This window comes from Alternaria burnsii, assembly GCF_013036055.1.
Source record: "Alternaria burnsii strain CBS107.38 chromosome Unknown 715, whole genome shotgun sequence".
In the NCBI taxonomy this organism is placed as follows: Eukaryota; Fungi; Ascomycota; class Dothideomycetes; order Pleosporales; family Pleosporaceae; genus Alternaria; species Alternaria burnsii.
The window spans coordinates 625,051-644,732 of NW_024066116.1; the positions used below are offsets into that span (position 1 = coordinate 625,051).

The 19,682-nt window shown below is 52.7% G+C and overlaps 8 protein-coding genes across 8 annotated transcripts; 3 read left to right on the forward strand and 5 right to left on the reverse strand.

Moving 5' to 3' along the window:
• Positions 1–560: 560 nt before the first annotated feature.
• Positions 561–3,458, forward strand: GT037_007355 (uncharacterized protein; the record flags this gene model as incomplete). Its single annotated transcript, XM_038932402.1, has 1 exon — positions 561–3,458. The coding sequence occupies one exon, from the start codon at positions 561–563 to the stop codon at positions 3,456–3,458; it is 2,898 nt and encodes a 965-aa protein (XP_038784890.1).
• A 366-nt stretch (positions 3,459–3,824) lies between these two features.
• On the reverse strand, positions 3,825–4,191 carry GT037_007356 (uncharacterized protein; the record flags this gene model as incomplete). Its single annotated transcript, XM_038932403.1, has 2 exons — positions 3,825–3,941; positions 3,997–4,191. The coding sequence occupies 2 exons, from the start codon at positions 4,189–4,191 to the stop codon at positions 3,825–3,827; spliced, it is 312 nt and encodes a 103-aa protein (XP_038784891.1).
• A 1,167-nt stretch (positions 4,192–5,358) lies between these two features.
• GT037_007357 (uncharacterized protein) lies at positions 5,359–6,186 on the reverse strand (the record flags this gene model as incomplete). The annotated part of the gene is made up of 2 exons (XM_038932404.1): positions 5,359–5,997; positions 6,076–6,186. 2 exons carry the CDS (start codon positions 6,184–6,186, stop codon positions 5,359–5,361), a joined length of 750 nt encoding a protein of 249 aa, XP_038784892.1.
• A 1,427-nt stretch (positions 6,187–7,613) lies between these two features.
• GT037_007358 (glucan-beta-glucosidase precursor) lies at positions 7,614–8,880 on the reverse strand (the record flags this gene model as incomplete). Its single annotated transcript, XM_038932405.1, has 2 exons — positions 7,614–7,633; positions 7,683–8,880. 2 exons carry the CDS (start codon positions 8,878–8,880, stop codon positions 7,614–7,616), a joined length of 1,218 nt encoding a protein of 405 aa, XP_038784893.1.
• A 2,622-nt stretch (positions 8,881–11,502) lies between these two features.
• Positions 11,503–13,082, forward strand: GT037_007359 (uncharacterized protein; the record flags this gene model as incomplete). The annotated part of the gene is made up of 2 exons (XM_038932406.1): positions 11,503–12,342; positions 12,393–13,082. The coding sequence occupies 2 exons, from the start codon at positions 11,503–11,505 to the stop codon at positions 13,080–13,082; spliced, it is 1,530 nt and encodes a 509-aa protein (XP_038784894.1).
• A 335-nt stretch (positions 13,083–13,417) lies between these two features.
• GT037_007360 (uncharacterized protein) lies at positions 13,418–14,416 on the reverse strand (the record flags this gene model as incomplete). The annotated part of the gene is made up of 3 exons (XM_038932407.1): positions 13,418–13,626; positions 13,680–13,936; positions 13,986–14,416. 3 exons carry the CDS (start codon positions 14,414–14,416, stop codon positions 13,418–13,420), a joined length of 897 nt encoding a protein of 298 aa, XP_038784895.1.
• An 809-nt stretch (positions 14,417–15,225) lies between these two features.
• GT037_007361 (uncharacterized protein) lies at positions 15,226–16,283 on the forward strand (the record flags this gene model as incomplete). The annotated part of the gene is made up of 2 exons (XM_038932408.1): positions 15,226–15,702; positions 15,792–16,283. 2 exons carry the CDS (start codon positions 15,226–15,228, stop codon positions 16,281–16,283), a joined length of 969 nt encoding a protein of 322 aa, XP_038784896.1.
• A 662-nt stretch (positions 16,284–16,945) lies between these two features.
• Positions 16,946–18,933, reverse strand: GT037_007362 (mfs general substrate transporter; the record flags this gene model as incomplete). Its single annotated transcript, XM_038932409.1, has 3 exons — positions 16,946–17,920; positions 17,968–18,839; positions 18,891–18,933. 3 exons carry the CDS (start codon positions 18,931–18,933, stop codon positions 16,946–16,948), a joined length of 1,890 nt encoding a protein of 629 aa, XP_038784897.1.
• Between the last annotated feature and the right edge of the window lie 749 nt (positions 18,934–19,682).

A 19,682-nucleotide genomic window follows, 5' to 3' on the forward strand; every position in this document is an offset into this window, starting at 1 on the left:
AGCCTCAGCTTCAGGCGGCCCCAAAGGCGGTCCGCCGCCAGAAACGACTCAGCCTCCACCATGTCGCATCGCGCTATCTGGGGTTGACAAGGTGACAGCGTGTCGCGAGACTACAGACGGACGGTACCGAGGTTCGCGGCTTATCGTGTGTCGCACGTCCGATTTGGCGGTCAGTAGATAGAGATTTTGCAGAATTTATCGATACGGAAGGGCTCGAGTTGCGATGACCGTGTGTTTCTGTAAATAGACGTCGGAGTATGGCATCAGACTAGGAGTTAGCGGCAGATCGGGCTTAGACCAAGCTGGAACGAGGAACGTGACCCCGGCCGACTATGCCTAGCTGCAGCAATAGCGCCCTGCTAGACACCTTTACGTTGCTTGCTGCTGCTGTACGGGGAATCGCAATGCTGCCGTCCTGCTTTTGCTACAGCTGAAGACGATAGATGCGACGATAGGCACTCTGATGGAGCTGTGTCCGATGCCCGCCTGACGCTCCTTCCGCACCGGCTACCACCACGCACGACACGTACGAATTCAAGGAAGGGACGACCAGGCTTACGATGGTGGGGAGGACTGCACACGACTACCACTCGGGACCGCAACTCTCTGCCACAACGCCGACGACAGACGGACGGGGGAAGGGCGTCGCCTTCGCTGGCGATGAGGGCAGTGCCCATACAAGACGGGCGGCCTATGACGAGCGTGCGCGCACCACGTCGCTGAGTTCTGAGGACTCGGAGGGATACGAGCACGTGAATACGCTGCTCTCCGCGTCGTCGATTGCGAACACGGATGCCATCTCTTCGTCAGGCTACTCGACGGCCATGACATCTGCTACCACCTATGACGAGCGATCGAATGACAGCACGCCAATCGCCGAACCGCCATATGCGCCTCCCAGCCTCACCCTCCTCGAACTCGTATCCAATACCGCGTCTTCATCTGCACTTCCCGACAGTTTCGACGTCAACGTGTCGAGGAAAGGCGGCTATGTGGCGGTATACTCGGCCTCGAATTTGTTCTTGATCAAGACAGTGCAACTGCCGCGACTATGGGCGAGGACATTGCAAGTCAAGCGCAAGCCCGTGGCTATTGACCTCACCGAGGACGGCTTTTTGTTGGCAGTACTATCAAGACCTTCGCAGGTCGATCTCTACGAAATACATGGCGAGGGGGATAATCAGATCAAGAAGAGGCGCACCATCATGCTCGTGCATGAGGCTAGCTCAATAGTCATATCACCGGATGCACGTATCCTCATCACGGGAAACAAATTTGGCATCGAGGTAATCGCTATTGGGCCTGAGGTACCCGAGACGACACGACGTACGCTTTCTGGACCCGCTGGTGACGCATTGGAGTTCTCTGACGATGGCCGAACGCTGCTTATCACGGGGTATGCAAGAAAGTCGGATGGTTCAGCCCTTTTCGTTCTTCCTGGGCTTTACGATGGCCCACTTACCGAGGAGGGTGAGCCCATACCACAGCCACCAGAGGCCGCGTGGACGGGCTCGGTTCTGTTCCCAGAGACTGCGAGAATTGCACGACAAGCCACTCTGCTTCCTGACGCGGACACGGGCACGTTCAACGAACTCTTTGCTTTCAATGCAGAGGAGGATTCGTGGGGAATCTATGACATTGCATGCCAACGCTTCACACAGAGGAAGATGTTTCTGCCAGATCACGCAAGATGGACACGCTCAGAGTTTGTGGACGATGCTATGCCTGCCGTATCTCCCAACGCTGATCTTGCAGCGGTGGCTTTGCGGATGCGCGGGACCACCAATATCTGGATTTACGAAGTACCGGGTTGGGAGTACAAGCCGAGTGAGAAGACTAAGGTGGATGCTCCTATTCAGCCTTGCTTTTGCATCCCGATCCCCAATGACAACGCAGGTACTCTGCAGGAGATCTGTGTGCTGAGATGGGTGAGGTTGAATGCAAACGTACAACGGCTTGTGGCAGTTGGCAACTCCAACGTGCTACCCGACGAAAACGATGTACCCGGAGCACCGTTGGGCTCGAAAGGTGTTTTGATCGTCCTTGATTTCGACAAGACAAAACCTTTGGGACGCGCTCCACCGACGCCGTTAAAGACAGAGTACGACTTAGATCCCCTTTGTCCAGGCGAGATGCTTCCCGAAGGCTCTATAGACTTTGATCGTGAGGTTGAACTGGTGCGAACCAGGACCATGGCGCAGCGAAGAGCTCAGGATCGAAACAACACTGTTGCGCGAAGACCTTCAAGGATTGGCACCACACCTGTACAACGATCACATACTACCGCCAATCCGAATGCGCCACGGCCCCGATTACCCTCTGATGAGTCCGAGGAGTTGACACCGGAAGAGGCACAAGCAATGTTCGAAGCTCCCTATGACAACCAGCAACCTCGATCTCAGATGTCTTTGGCTAGAGCTGCGACTGTGGCAGCGGTGTCACCCGCAAATCGTCGGCATTTGCGCGCATTACCTTTCAGACCCCTGGAATATCGTCGTGCAGACGGCCATCGAGAACTACCACATGAGAGTGATGCAGATAACTGGGTGCCGCCTCCACCGGCGTACACAACCACTGCCGCAGCAGCAGAAAGTGTCAGCTTGAGCCATCCGGACGCGCCTCCAGTGCCGCGACTACCTCACGCACATACTTCGTCTTCGATACCGCCCGTCCCCCGATTACCAACCAACATGTCCGCGACGATCGACCCCTCCCAGCTTTCTCCCTCACATCCCTACCAGCAACGTCAGCAATCAATATCCTCTATCGATGTATCCTCGCCACCACCCCCAGAGCCAACTCGCCGTCCCTCTCTCATCCACCCCTCCACGTACCCCAGCCCTCAATCCTCAGACTCAATCCGGCGGCGAAGATCGAGCACCCGCTCGCCACCAGAACAAATATCCTACACCCCGTTGTCACACACCCCACGTACATCTATGTCCGCAACCGCATACCCCAACACTTCCTCCCACATGCCTACCCGCCGTCCCACGAACGGTAGTACCACTCAACGCGTCGCACACGACAACCTCGACCTCTACGCTCCACCGTCTGTCCCCAGCTTGCCGCCTAACATGCGCCGCGGCTCAGCGCCTAATGTAGCTGTCCAGCGCCGACCCTTACCACCGACTAGTCCGAGGATGAGCATGCAGCCGTACCAGACTGCACCGATGGCATCGATAGCTGTGAATCAGCAACCGAGAAACGCACCTGCGTTACCGCCTCTTGCGCCCCCGGGCCAGCAATTTGTCGCTGGGCAGAGGTTCCCTATTAGTGCGCCGCCAAGGACAGACCAGGTGCACAATCATCCTTATGGAATGCATAGGGCGAGTCAGAGTGTGGGCAACTTGATCAGTGGGCGAAGAGGCTCAAGGGTGGACCATGATGGTGTGTTGGTTGGAGAGAAAGAAAAGAAGGGGAAAGGGAGGAAGAAGATTGGGTGTGTGGTTATGTGACGTGCGCGTGGATGGGAAAGAGAGAGGGGCAATGGACATTATGGATGGATGAATGGCGTGATTATGTTTCCATGATTATATTATACCCATGACCCTTTTTTTTTCATTCCGTCTCGGCGTTTGGGTCTTTGGCATCGGACTGGATATGAGGGTGCCTCATGCGAGCAATTGAGTGGTTGAGCGACTTCGATACATAAGCAGCTAGATGGGGACACGGGAGCGATCCAGGGATTCTGGGAATATCATTTTTTTTTTGGCTTTTCTTGCAATGGGGTTGTCAAGTTTGGCTTGAAGTATCTCCAGCATGCCTAGCGACTTGGTATCCGTCTCCAGGCTGCATCACATATAAATGCTTGCAGTCGCCCGTCACTGATCGTCTCCTTGACAAGCACCTTCGCCGATTTCGTAGCATTCCTTGCCGTTAACCTCGATGCAATAAGAGTTTCCAACGACAAAGGCGTTCGAATCCTTACACGACGGGTTCTAGTAATGGTCAGACGATGCAATGTCTTTGATGCCGCTTGTTCTTGAAACTTACCCATGGGCCGACCTGGTAGATGGGCAAGCCATGTGCGCTGGCAATATTGTTGCAAGATGACATCCAGGGTTCAGCTATCTGCCATGCGCTGCAATTCGGGACAGTGTCTGCTGCCGCAGGCGTTGGGGGCTCGACGAGATATGCGCTGGCGGCGGATGCTAGCGCGCATAGGAGAATGGAAGCTTGGAGTCTCATGATGATTGATTTCTGATGTAGGTAGAATCAACAAAGATTAGGATGAAAGTGATGGCTGCCAACATCAAGGCGGTTGACGCATGTCTTATTAGGAGGCCATTTGTTCTCAAAGGAGCTGCCAATGTTGACACGGTCTTTGCGCTGGCTCAATCTCGCTCCACAACATCGTGCATCTCATAGTCCGTCTCCCATACATGGCAAGGCGCGTTGCTTGTCGAGCATAAGCTTACGATTCAATTGGTCCCCAACTTGGGTCCTCAGGAGGGCGTAAGGCGACCAGTCAGTTGCGGACCACGCCGCGTACCTGCATTGCATCTCTAGTAATCGCGCAAGCCGGAAGCGACGCGAGGAAGGCTGAGATTCATGGCACTACTGTATGTATTTGTATAGATATCCCGAGGATGTGTTCTTGTACTTCAGCACTGGAGACGGTAGGTCTCATGGTCATACACCAACTGCTCTTTGTCGTGGCGTATAATGGGGCCTCCCGCTATCCCGCTCGTGCAGCAAATCTAGAGCACGGGTGAAATCCCAATGCGGTTTCCGCAGGGCACGATGTGCCCATGATACATACGCGACCATCTAAGGAAGCGGCGCAGGCGGCTTTGATGCATAGACAAATTAAGGAGATGATTGTCAATCGGTCGAGAACGTCAAACTGCAATCTAGAGTGTCATCAGCGTCGGAACATTACTCCGCTCGTGGATCTGGCTTTCAATGAATCCCATCAATGTCTCCTACCAGTTCCAGTGTGCGAGATATATTAATTTGTCCGAGTGTTGATGACTGTTCCGCTATGAAGAATAGAATGCTATGAAAGACGCATGGTCCTACTCGAAGAGCTGTTATGTCATCGTCAATGATTGATATAAATGGGCGTCACAACTTCATCATAGAAGAACGGCTAAGGCTAAGGGGTATAATGGGTTCCATTACGCATCACAATCAAGACCTTTTGGGTATAGCACAAAATAGCGCCATCATCTATGCAACACTCTCTCATTCCACTTTAGATACAACCGCCGACCACGACACACGAAATTCGAACCAAACAAGACGGTGGTATACCCTATGAATAAACACCAGGAGTATCATCGGAGAAGGGAAGGAAACGCAAAGCTAGTCATGACATAGTAACATAATCCAGGGGAGACCAGGAAAATGCGCTTATAGCATGAAAGCGAAAGCGGCGGCGGCGCCGGCAAAGCCGAGCGCAGCCTGGACGCCAGAGGCGGCGTTGGTGGTAGCCTCAGGAAGACGGCTGGTGGTAGCGTTACCGCCAGCAGTGGGCATGGGGACGGTGCCGTTGGCAGAGACACCAGTGCTGTAGGCAGGGACCATAGCAGAGGTCACGACGGTGGTGGGGTAAGGAGCCTCGCTGGAGTGGACAGCAGATGGGAGAGGGATGGGGGTGTGGCTAGCAAGGGGGGTTGAGGCACCGTAGCCGGGAGCGTAGGCGCTGCTGGCGGCAGGGGTGGAGCTAGCGACAGCGACGCTGCTGGGCTCGATCATGGAGCTGGAAACGGCCTCCTCGCAGTTGCCCTTGGAGATACCGAACTGGGTGGAGTACTGGTACTGGCCGGTGACATCGTCAATGATCTGGATGCCGTATCCGTTGGGGCCGTTGGTGGCCTCGAGGGTGGAGGCGGGGGTCCACGCGAGGCTACCGCTGTTGGCGATTCCCTCAGCGAGAGAAGGACCGAACTTGACGACGTTGGTGGAGGGTCCCTTGAGGAGGAGAACAGAGACAGTGTTGGGGGTAGTTGGCTGCCAGGTGATGGTGAACTGCTCGCAGGTGGGGACAACCTGGTGGGGCGCGTTAGCTCTGCGGATCTTGTTTTGAGTTTCGCGATGCGCGCAAACTCAGGGATGATGCAAACATACCTCGTTCAAAGGACGGGTGATGGGGTTACCAGCGGGCTCGCCGACGGGAGCGTGGATCTGGGCAGCGGCAAAGCCGGCGAAGAAGGTGATGATGGCGGTCTTGGAGTACATTTTGAAAGTTGGTGTGTGTGGAATTAGGTGATTATCCGAAGAAGATCGAGAGTATTATGTAGTTGGAAGACGGCAAGTAATGAGTGACTGGTTTTCTGAAAAGAAGGGCTGAAGAACAAAAGTCTTCTGAGGGCTGCAAGATATCTTAGGCGAGGTGAGCAGTAGGAAGAAACAAGACAAGCTGAGGGGAGACACTCGAACTATATCGATTTCGCGTTCTACAAACGGTCAATGCAGGTACCCCTGTTGCCGGCGCAACTTAAGATTGGTGTTCCAGTCCCGTGCAATATCCCTTGGAACTAGCGCTAGACTGAATGGACAGCGCTTGGATGAGCGTGACGAATGACAAGGCGACAAGAGATTTAGACACCTCGTATTCTTGTGGGTTGCGGCGTGCTCAGGAGTCTTTGGTGGCTTTACCGGTGAGCTCGTTGGACCATGGCACGGGCTATTTCTGGGTTGTTGGAGATTGCTTCTGGCGGGCAGTGGATGCCTGAGGAGTCAGGAGCGTTGTTCCTGTCAGCCGTCGAACGGTGAGCAATATCGGCGCTTACATAGGCACAGGCACGAAGGGCCGACAGCGCTGCGCCGCTGAGATAGCAGTCGCATCTCATTTCTGTATTCGACGTCTGCGACGAATTGTACGACTCGTGTGTCGCGATGCGCGAGCGAGGGTTCTCCGGATTCACGTAGCCCGTGGAACGCGATCTGCTTGCTTGTACCTGAGTCGCATGCGCTCTAGCTTCAGGTACTGGCGCGCAGGCTGCCGCCTAGAGCGCGCGCCGCCAGTTGCTCAACGAGGCAATGGAGAGGAGAGTTTGGCCACTTGTCGCACCTGTTGCGATGCATCGTCAGTCTTGCTCTAAGCGAGGCTGCACTACAGCCATCATCACGCAATCTTCTCTCTCAGACTTGACCAGGCAGGTGCGGGTGAGATTGTAGTTTGACCGGCGCGGCAGGCGCGAACAAGGCCGCCTGCCCGCAAAATTACCGCCTCAGCCCCAGCAGCACCCAGCAAAACTAATCTTCTTCAAGGCTCACGTGTGTCACGATAATTTGCGTTTGTTTCAATTACTTCATTGCATTGTTGAATATACAGTTTGTTTCTCGTCTCATATATACGTTTGCGCCGGCTGCGCCCCTGCCTCGACCATGACTTCATACTTTGCAGCTCAAGCTACGGTGCGAGCGGGTCGTGTGACTCAGTGACAGCTATATGTCGTGTCAGACAATACAAGTAGGGACAGCCCTATGACGGGGGTCCCGTTTAGCGAGCGAACGCGTCGGGGTATCTTCGAAGCGGTATGAAATTCGTTACATCGTTACTGGCCGGGTGTATAGTATGGGTGTCGAGACGGAGCGAGTGTGTGGTGGAAGAAGAAAGAGTAGGAAGGCGCCGAGTAGACGTCGCATGAACAGCGAGGTACTTAGCCACACTGGCCGGGGTCTAGAGGTTGTCAGCTTCATGCTCATGCAACACCACAAGGAACACTTACACTTTCGTGCCGTTAGCGGCTGGGGGAAGATACCGTTGGCCAACAAATCTTGCATATCCCATTCGGGTGCGCCCTCGGTCTTCCATGTCCAGAAGATCCAGCCTGTGGCCTTCTCGTAGGCATCCAACTGCGCCTCGATGAAGCGTCCAATGTTGTACTTGTCGGCGCTTGACAGGTTCGCAACACTGCCAGTATACTTGCCAGTGCAGTCACCGACCTTTGAACTGCCGCCAAAAGTACCGTCGTAGCGCGCGCCCTTGTCCTTTCCGTTCAACCACTTGGCGCAATCGGTGATTCCGCCGGTCCACTCGCCAGCTACAGTCCACTTTCCAGTAGATGCCATCTGGTTACCGAAATCGCAAGCTGTCTTGACGTGGTCGTCGATGCTCATGGCAACAGCAGAGGGGTCAAAGATCTCGTAGTGGTGAGTGTCGAGAAGAAGGTTCCACATTCCCGCGCCCCAGTTGCCCCACGAGGTTACACCTTGGAATGCATCGTGGAAAGTGATTGCGACGTTGGAGTCCTTGAGGTTACCCCAGCCGTCCATGTAGAACTGCCTGACGGTGTTCATGTCAAGGTTGGGACCCAGAGGCTCGTTGAGAAGCTCGATAGCTGAAACGGCGGGATGCGACGCGTGATCATCGCGGATCTTGTTGAGGACTTTGATGGTGTAGGCCACTGAGTCGCCCTGAGTCCAGCCGACAGAGCCGTACTTTCCAGAGTTATCGAACCCGTTTTGAGATTCGGGTGCGCCGTGGAGATCGATCATAACCTTGAGGCCAGCACCAGACGCCCAGTCGAGTGCCTCCCCGAGCTTCTCGTAAGCGCCTTGTAGGTATGGGTCGCCCTCACGTGGAAGGACGCTCCAGTAACCGATTGGGATTCGAACGTGGTTCAGACCAGCAGCTGCCATCTGGTTGAAGTCGTCTTGGGTGATCCAAGAGTTCCAGTGGTTTTGCAGTTTTGACTGTGCCTCGTCCTTGCCAATAGCTGCTACGAGTGTGTACTCGTCCTTTGCGCTGTTGCCCTCGAACATGCTAGGTGTAATCCAGGGCTCGAGGACGAACCATCCGCCAGTGTTGACACCGCGAACCTTTTGGTTGTTGTAGTCGAACATGGGTGCGCGTTTTTGTAGTGGAGACGCGTTTGTGAGGGCGAGCAGGCCAACGGCCGCCGCGGTAGTCCAGGATCCGATCATGATGAAGATGAAGAAGGTTACTCAACTAATTGGAGATTGTAGAACATGCAGTTGTGCTCGAGAGGAGTACAAGTAGTTTGTTAGACTGGTAGATCCAAGGTAGGACTTGTGCAGACCCATGGCATTGGGGGAAGGATCTCCCTTTAACTTCCCAGCACGAAGGCTCACACGCCGCCAACACAGCAACAAAGTTGCCCCAATTTTCTTCCCAGTCATGCTCACCAAACAAGCATGTGTTCGCTGCTTCACGACGTAGCGATGATCTCCACAACACGGAGCTTCATCCTAGCTAGCTGACAGAGCTATCCTGGACACCACCAAGGCGGTGTCTGGGAAGGCCTCCCAAGGCAACCAACCGCAGTATCGCCGACATCTCACGACTCCGCTACATCGGGACGGTGTGTACATCGTTACTTACTCGGGATACTTGGGCATTGCTGGCAACTGACGTAGTGACGCAACAGCTCCAATAGGAGAAGCAAGCAGAAGCTACCCCAAGCCGCTTGCCTAACCACCATCAAGACTAGATCCGCAAGCAAGCTACGGTAAAATGGACCCTGAAGGCCTCGGCACGTATTAGCATGGAAAAAAAGATCTGGGGTCGGCCGGGTCAAAGGTCAGATGCAGGGTTGGTGCTTGGCGGAAATTGTATGGAGCATTCAGGTACAGTGTATTGATTGGAGGACTGTTTGATGGCGATGATGTGGGGATCGGCGTGTCACAGCCACTTAGCTTCCGAGGCGGTGCTCACGCGCCGGGGACGATCTTTCGAGAAGCTTGGAAGCGCATCCAAGGAGTGTGGTGATACACCGGAACGTGGACGGTGGGCTCTTGGATTGTGTGCTGGCGTCTGCCAACATCGGCCTGCAAAGAACCTGGTTGACGACATGGGAATGCGCTGAGGTCCGTGTAACCGTTGCTCGGAACACTTCCTAGTAGTTTCACATGCTGTTCTTTGGTACGTACCGAGCATCTGATGTTGTGCGTTCTTCACGCAGGACGGCTCAGGAATGCAGGCGGATCAGCAAACGGCAGTGTTGCGCGGGGGAAGTTGAGAGAGACCTTCTCCAAGGTCCCGCGATCGGCAACACGTCCACATGCAAAACACGCTGTTGCCGGGCAAAAGGCCCACGAGGCCGGAGTACTTCCAATATGGCATGTAGGTATGATGGCATTATCTGAGTCATCATCGATGTCACCTCCCTCCCGCTTGCAGTGATCTTTGCCTTATGCAGCGATTTTGTGGTACCTGAAGGCGTGTACCTCAGCCGTGATGGCTGGCTAAAAGTAACATCATTTCGTAAAGCAAGTTCTTCCCTTACCTTAATTTCCGACATGCACAACACAGTGTTCTGGCCCTTTCGTAGAACAGCAGCAGTATGAACCAGCTCCCAAGCAGCAAGGGCATAGACGTCATCGCATACCTGCTCTTCACCGCACATTGCCAACTTCCTCTTTTGTGTATCACGAGATTCGCCTCCCAGCTTACCGGACGCATATGCAGCTGGCCTAAGTAATGACTTGACTAAGAGTCGTATTTTGCGGGTATAACGTGCAACGGCGCGCGATCGCGAAAAGCTTGGCCGATGCGGGGGAGTTCTGCACGATGCCTTTCCCGGCGCGTCCGACGGTCGGACGTAGATCAACGAGCGTGATCGTCGGAGGCCTTGTGACAGTTGTAGTTTTTTAGACACTCGGTAGTGGGTGCAAGGTAACCATCGTGGCGGCCCAAGGTAGTCTGAGGGCGATGTACCCGACGAGCAGCTGTCTGCCGGTATGTTAGGGTACCAAAGTATCTATGTACCAGAAAACTGCAGAAGGCGAACGGCGGCTTCGGCGGCGTCATCGGTCACGATGGCATCGCGATACTTGACACCGGAGATGCGCGAGCGGAAACCATCTCTGGAAGAGGTTAAGGAGCAGTTTGTGGGGTAATGCGTGCCATCGTGAGCTTGAAGTTCGGGTCAAGGCGTCGGTATGATGGTGGTGGAGAGTCGCCGTCCGGGTAGTAACGGCCTGTCATGCCCATGTGACTTCCCAACAGTCGGCATAGCATGGCGACTGCATGGCGACTGAATGACGGCGGTATTCCATACAAAGTTTGGTCGGTAATGTCACACGTATGCAGTTTCGACAGCGTTGTCCGAATTGCAGGTGTTGCAGAAGGCTATTCTGATGCAAGGCAGGGCCGTTGGAAATTACCGAAAGATTTCGCGTGCACTGGCGCTGGCGGCTTGCTCTGTAACGAATAGAACCTGGTTACTAAGATGTCGGTACGTATCCAAGAATGTACCCAATGTACCCTAGAGGTATTTGCTTCGCTTTACATAACCGTGCGTAGAAAGTAAAACACCCCAGATACCTGTAGGTACTGTCACGCACTTCGTATGCGTCGGTATTAGGCAGATGTCATGTTTGGGGGCTGAGGTAAGGGCGCTGCGCCCCCTGGCAAACCTAGGTAGTGAGGGGCGATTCCTTACCCGCCCTGATTGTTACAATACATACACATTACACATACATCGAGACAGCCCGATCCGAGGTGAGCTCCACTTGTTCTCTCGTCTTTACAACACCATGTGCTCCCGTGTGCTGCCATTAGGCTAACGCGCATGGCAGGCCGCGATGGGCAGGCATGCCAACCCTGACATAAGGCGAGCCTTTGAAGAATTCCAAGACCAAGACACACCCTCGAAATGTAATAAAGTACGCTGTCTACACTGCGGCTTCGTGCGCGCAAAGAACACGACGCGCCAGATTGAGCATCTCCAAGACTGCCAGCGATACCTCGCATCCCCCGAGGCACAGTCCCATCTGATCGCCCAGGAGCAGCAGCAACAGCAGCATCAGCCTCCGCCGCAAAATGGATTGCCTGTTGATCCCAGTATGCCCCCGGCTGGCCCCAGCCAGATATTGAATGGCCAACAGCCCAACCCAAACCTCCAAGTGAACCGGCGCGGACCGAACAATAAACGCACTCGCGATGGACAGCCTATTGCGCCAAACATTGCCATGGCACCCAATGTTGCGCCCTCGCTGACGTCGCATCTCTTGACCATCTGCTCGGGTCCATTTGCGCAGGCAACACAGCGACCCTTCCTATCGCACGCCGGCTGTGGATCACTAGGCGCAGGGCCGTTGTCGCAATGGCTCGTACAAGATGGGCACTATGCGCGAGGATATATACGCTTCATAGGGCAGCTGCTGGCCAAGATACGACTGCCGCAGACGCACAATTCGCAGTTCCATCCCATGTACCGCACCATGGACCTTCTCATATCCGCCCTCAACAACATGCGACGAGAGATGCAGTTCTTCGAGATCACCGCGACCAAGTACGGACTCGCGGTGGGCATGGACCCCCCAACACCCATCACGCGCGCCATGCTTGACCTTCTTGTAAGCGCGAGCAGTGCGAGCGCATCACTCCTGGAAGGCATGGTCGTATTATGGGCAAGCGAACATGTACGTACAACTGCGATTAACAAAGATCGCACGAGGCTAACATCTGACAGTGCTACCGCTCCGCCTGGCAATACGCCTCCTCCTTCTCTAGCACCCTCAACAATACCTCCAGCGACTCCCACATCGTCGCCCTCCACCAAGCCCTTATACCCAACTGGACGTCCCCCGCCTTCAGCAAATTCGACGAGGCAACGCGCACACTCGTCGACGAACTAGCCAATATCACAACCACACGCGATGGCAAGGAAGAAATGTCGCGCTGCGAAGAAATCTTCAGACAAATATGCTGGCTCGAAGAGCGTTTCTGGCCTGACGTAGACAGCATGGGCAACAACAACGAGAGTACAAATGCAAGAATGGGCCCTCCAATGAGCGGACCCATGAGTGCAGGCTTGGAGAACAACATGCAAAACGGAATGGCCAACGGTCTACCTGTTGCGGTCAATGGGAATGGTATACACAATCATAATCATAGCCATAACCACAATCGTAACAACAGCATGCCGGGGCCCAGTATGAACAACAATAACAATATACCAACAAACATCCACGGCAATCCTGTAAATGGACGAAACAGTATGAGCGGCCCCGTCCGCAATGCTAGTATCAACGGTCCTCCCATGCAGAATGGTCCTATCAATGCGGCCATCAACAAGCACGACAACACGCCTGTGAAAGATAACCGAAATCCATTTGGTTTGCCAAGAAATGGTATGGAGAGTGTGGGCCAGGGCTCGTAGTCTGAGTTTGAGGTTCTTCCGAAGAATGCTGTGTGGAAATGACAAGAGAGACGCTTGTGAGAATTGTCTTGTTGGGTATACCCTCTGGCGACTGTGGCGTTAGCGAGGAGTTTAGGGCTCTTAGTTTGGGTAGTGCTAGGAAGGATGCTGATTATGTTTTTTTTTCAAAAAGGGTTTGTGATTAGATGGGTGGCTCGCAAAAGGGTAGTGTATGATACTCTCGCCGTTGGGGTATAAGTTGGAGTTTATCGTAGAGTATCTCACACCCTTGGATGGGTCTAACATGATATAGCACACGGTGTTTCAATGTTAGAATTCAGTCACTTTGGCAAAAGCTATTTTCTACTCTTGCTTTCCCCTCTCGTAACGTATTGGTCGGCTACCTTGCTGAGGTGTGATATGCAAGCAGCTTTGATGGCCGATGGTTTGTTCGCGATGCCGTCCGTTGATAAAAGATCGAGTGTTGCGTGTACGTAATGAATGAAATCGTCGGCGACGGTCTTACGCATGCGTTCCATGTATAATCGACCAATGTCTTCAGTGTCTATGAAACGTTAGCCATGAGCTTGTGGAAGCACTGGAGAAAGGACTATCTACAAGGTAAAGGAATCGTTCTCTCTTCGGGAAATAGGATGGAATATATGCGCTGCCAACCTTGAGTCACGTTCTCGCCTTTCCTCGTACGACGACGGATTTTCAAGGTAACATCAGGCTCCATCCAGGGACCGCGCTGCTTGCCATCCACTTCATCACATTCCCTCTCTCTCACATGCGAGTCCCGTGCATCGTAGTTCTGGAACGAATCAAAACAGATCGGACAGTATGGTCGTTCATGGCGACGAAGGAGGTGTTCCCTGTATCTGGTAAGCTAGCTTTCATGCTGCGTGAGGAAGGTGAGTGTACTTGAGTCGAGCGAGATTTTCCGCAGCAAAGTCCCAACAGCCAGGGGAAGCAATGGGATCATGCTTTGCGAATGGACAAGCAAGAGGTATATTGGAATCCTCGGTTCCTTTCATTGGCCGTTTTCGATGATGCTGGTGTGAGATCTCATCGTCATCACTACAGTCTTGTGCGCAACGCTTCATCTTCCTTTTTATGACCGGGTGTCCAGAGTTGTTGGAATTGCCTACTCGCAGAGCAGAAGATTTTTTACTGCGAGTTTTCTCCTCATTCGCAAGCATATCGAGGTTCATCTCGACTTGTACTTTACGTGGTATGGCAGGAGAGCTGTATCCATAACTTGAGGTATGTTGCCCATACTCAGAATGCGCAGAGTCGCGTACCTGATCATCTTGGTCGACAGGTTCTTGCTTCAGCCACGTGTGTGTAGACATGGTAGCATCTACTTTAGCTGAGTTTAGAAGAAATTTGCCGGATGTGCTCGAGTCGCGACGGAAGTGTGCAGTGTCCTTCGCCCAGCATAACAGGTAACTAGACGTTTGTAGTACCCAGATAGTGTGTAACTATACAAACAAGCTCGCCGCCTTGTAAATAACTGTTGCGTAAGGCGTAGGTTGAGAATGTATGCTACACACACAGGGCGGTATTTGTATGCCTTACCACGCCCCTTTCAAGGTTTCATCATGCGCCGCGACAGCATAACTACCAATGAGAATTTCGCATGGGCGCAATGTTATCGCAAGCTGCGATATTCGCTCAAGCTACACAGATCTCAGTCAGCTTACAACTATTGCAGTCTGTGATTTATGTGAGCTACTTGCCGCAGCTTGCGATCCATCTTAAGAAAACGATCGCAAGCCGCGATATTCCTCTGCTAATGATGAATTCGTGGAAAACGATCGTAACTTGCGATCAACCTCACAAGTCCATCGCAATTTGTGATAAATCTTACGCAATGTGTAGCTAGCCGCAGCGTTCTTCTCCGCCAACTGAACGTTTGCGAAGAGCGAATTTCGTAATCTGCGATCTATCTCATACTCATCGCAACTTGCGATATTCGAAGTGACAACTTACGGTGGGCCGCAATCCATTTATAGCTCATTCTTCATGCATGCTTCATATAAATAACACTCTCCTACGAGCAAGTTACAACAGCACTTTCTTGCTTTCAGTCACTTCATTTCTAGACTAATCAACGAAATTTATCAATCTAGTCACCACGCCACTCGAAGGGGTCGCAGCTATGTCCACCGTTATTGCGACAGTTGCTAGGCCGAACGATGCCTGGCTGAGGATCATCATCGCTTCTCTTCTGAACTATGTATCTTTCATCAACGCCACGAAGGCCCTCGAGCCGACCCTTGCACCTTTCCGAGACTCTCAAGGAGCGCTGGGTTCAACATCGTCGCGAACTTGGAGCGCACGAAAATGGCGGGTCATCAAGATCCAGGTGTTTGGCATGGGTGTTGCTCTTGCTCTTGCCATTTCCCAACTTGCCTCGTCGGAAACGGAACCATACTTCTTGGTCTTGGAATGCTTTTCTTGCCTTGCAACAAAGCTTGTTGCCAACGGGCTGTCCTTGCGCAGACCACGGGGAAAGTGGCAGTCCTTGTCGACGAAGACGACTGACGTTCTTACGGAGTTTCAGCCTTTCGAACATCTTCCCAGCCCTTACAAGGCTCCAATTTCTCTTTTTGTAGCCCTATTGCTGGGGTTATGGGTGCTCTATTTTGGATTTGAGCAAGCATTGCCATGGTTCATTGCAAGTGGAAACAGCTCCAGATGTATGTTCGTTGCTAACAATACCAGAAATGGACATTGTCAACACTACCGGTCGCGGAGAGTGCCATACACGCCATCAAAAGGGATATTCCATCTAACACGGGCTCAGAGTGGGGGTCGTCATTGACAAGTGCAGTGATCGGTGCTGGTGTCACGCTGGCGTGTCACGTCCACAGGACATTGCTGGACCATTATCAACGGACTACAAACGCTGCTGTCATTGAGCAGCAAAGAGTAGAGTCGGAGAAGTTGACGGCTACTCTCATTCAGCTGGCCGTACTTGCCGAAAAGTTCCTTGGTTCGGGTACGCTGGCAGTCGAAGCACACCGTTTAACAGCGGCATTGAACCAACAGCTTACCACAAACACACAGCAACTGTCTACCACTAGCACGCTGCATCATTGCAAGACAAACGGCCAATCTTGGGTTGCATCTGGAAATACCGGTTCGGCATTGGAATCCAGAGTAGACTGTATTGAGATGGATAACCTTCCTGCCCAACCCTCTCGCACAGTCTAGTCTAAATAGAACCAGTTCCGTGGATGGCATAAGCAACAACACGTTTCCTGGCCCCAGTGTGGCTTAGTAAGGTCTTCTCATTTGTGAGTTTGCTTTGTGGAATTGTTGACATGTATGGTTTCTGTTGTACGAGTTGCTTAGCATCCTAAGGTATTGGGGTTTGTGGGATTTCTGAGTTATGTACCCGTTTTTGTTTGATCAGTCATCCCCTAGTTCTATTTCTCAATTGCTTTAGTTGTCTTTACAACAATGAATTGCAAGACCTTGCCTCTCTGTTTTCCCAGTCATGTTTTCTTGCATTCTCGTGCGCTCCAGTGACCTAACTCGCAGGGAGGAGACAGATAAGATAGATCAATATATGCCATGACGACATGAATGAGCTTTGGTATCAACTGACCTATGACTGAGACACAGAACGCTACGTGGTGTCCATAATTCGCTTCTGGGTATCACCAAGCTGATCTCAACTTACGGTGAACAACATGTACTGTTTCGTAGAGGTCGAGAGAGGAATGGAGGGACAAGTCGTCTGATATCGGTCCGGAACGGTGTTTCGGACGCGGTGAAAAAATTCGCAATCTTTGTATTAATGTATGCTGTAGCACATCCCGACGACTCAGTTGGCGCCAAATATTCCATGCATGAAACGCCAAAGTCCAGATCTAAGCGCCTCCCCAACTGGAGCCGCCACCAATACCTGTGCTGCCAAGGTTAGAGCTGTAGCGCCTAAAGCCTTTGCCCATGCCGATTGGTATCGAGGATGTCCTCCTGACAATCTTCCGCCGTCTACTCTGCGAACCACTTCTCGTCGCCTCCAAAGCATTGATCGACTGTCCCCGTCCTACCGACACCGACGCGTCATCCTCATCGTCAGACGCCATGGCCACGCTCGATCGCGTCGTCGTAAGGCTTAGTATGTTTGGTGGCTCTCCAAAATCGCCAAACTCTGATTCAGATAATGCAGCATCGTCATGCCACGCTGCTGTGGGCACCCTTGCGCCTTCATCGATCTCTTCTTCCGTCTCGATGATGTTTTCTTCGTCGTCGATATCTGAGTCGTCTCCAAACCCTTTACCCTCAACTAGCCAGAATGTTGGTATAGAGGCAGCGAACGCAATGGCAGACATAGTCCAGAACGGCACGATGACATAGCCACGCTTGACACCCCAAGTAAACAAGCCGCCTCCCAAAGTGGGTCCAGCTGCTCTGCCAAAAGCACTGAAACTCGTCGCTAGACCATTGATGGTCCCTAGAACGCGTAGACTAGGCGCACTGTTCGTGAGCATGATAGTACTGGTAGGGAAAGCAAATGTACCACCCACTCCTCTAACCATCAAGAGCAGCACCATGGCGACTTCCCTGGTGGTTGGATCTGGGATAAGCGATAAGAATGGTGTGACGAAGAAGACGAATGGGAAGATGAGAAATGCTATTCGGAGGCAGCGAACGACACCAAGATAGCGCGCAATAGGTGGGAAAAGTAAGAATTGACACATGGTACACGATATGGCAAACACAGTAAAAATGATGCCGATGCGTCGAGACTCGATACCAAAGCCTCCTGCAAATTTCAGAGGCAAGGATACGGTTGGATCGTCTGCGAGTTGTACTGGGTGGTGCATGAACACTGGAAGTAGCTACGTGTGATCAGCCATGGTATCTTCAACTGCCAGAAATCTCGTACCTGATCATATGCCTGGGTGTACATAGCGAGCAACGTATACACGGCAAGGTTTAGCGACGTCTGAAATGTCAACACATCCCGGTATCTTGGTGCTTTTTCCTTGACTACCTCATGAGCAACCTCATGCTGTGGTGTCGCTTCACTGTCAAGTATTTTCTGTTGACCGAGCAGCGGCTCGCGTTCTAAATTGCCGTTCTGCTTTTGTGTCGGCAGGTGCAGTATCTTGCGAATGAATGCTATCAATCTAGCCCCAGTTCTCACGCCCAGGTCTGGTGCGTTCTTCTTGCTTTCCAAAGTCTCTTGGAGAAACAGCCAGCCTATTACGATACCCGTAGTGAAGAACGCAGCGGCTACAAGGTTTGGCAAGCAATACGGAAATTTTTCCAGTAAAGCAGTGCCTCTGGGTTTCCGAGGATCGACACCCAACGGGTTGGCTAGGGCTCCGCCAAGGGTAGGTCCAAACGTCGCACCCACTGTCCAAACTAAGGGCATGACACTGAACGCTCTCGGCTGGAGCTCTTTCCACGGACACAGTTCTGCGACTGTAGTTCTAAGAATGCCTACATTGCCGTTTGATAGTCCTCCCAGGGCGCGTGCAGCCAAAGCCATGGGCAGATTGAGCGAGAAGCCCCATAGCAACATTGTCCACATGGTGTTGAACAGCCCAAACAATATGATTGGTTTCCTTCCATAGCGATCGGATGCAGCACCCCAGACGAGGCCGGTGAAGCCTTGACATAACGAGAATGCCGAAGACGAGATGCCAGCCCAACGCGCGATGTCATTTTGAGGAATGCCAAATGATTCCATAAGCTCGGGCACGTAGGGAAAAACGGAAGTGAGGGCGATGGGCTCGGCAAAGCGGCATATTGCTATGGTGAAGTTAGCAAGCTTGCAGAAGAGGACGCGTCGCATGTACGTACATAGAATCACCAGTTGTTTAACTGGTAGCCGGTGTTCTGTCATGGCGGCGGTGATTGCGAAGGATGCATGCTAGTCAAAGCCGCAGAGTGAAGAGAAGAAGAGCAGGAACAGTCACGAACGCTCATGCTTGCTCGCATGCTGAGTCCACAGGAAGGGCGCACCCCGCAATCACAGCTAGCCGCTCGTGGTCATGCGCTATTTGCGGTGAGCACGAGTCAGCTATTTCCGTGTCCGCGATGCGGTGCCATCTATTCCGAATTCCGAACGATGCGACTGCTGGCGCGATGAGGTTTGTTGTCGTGTGATAGCGTTGAGGGTGATGGTGATGACGCTGGAAGAAAGCCGACGCGACAGTCGTCATCGGCTTGAAGCTTGGGCGGAGAAGAAGCCGCCAACGAACAGTTCCAGGGTCCACGTTCTTCGTGGGAACCACCAACACCATCACGAAGCGCTTTACCACAACCAATACCTATGACACTCGGTACGCGTTCGAAAAAATCACCCCCAGCGGTCTACAGCACGAAGAACATGAGGTTGTCCAGGTAGCCAGTTGAGCTTTCACGATGCCTAAGCCACGGGAATAGCTGGGATACCACCGATCATTCGGCCGTCCCGTGTTGACACACCGATAAAGCTCGTATTACTATCGTTTTGTTGAGATGACTAAAAGCTGAAACCTTTTCTCATCTACTTCCGCTATTTGCACTTACTTCTCGCGCGTTTCTATCAACACGTCCGATGACTTCTCTTTATTGACTGATATCAATATATGCATATTTCGACACGGATTC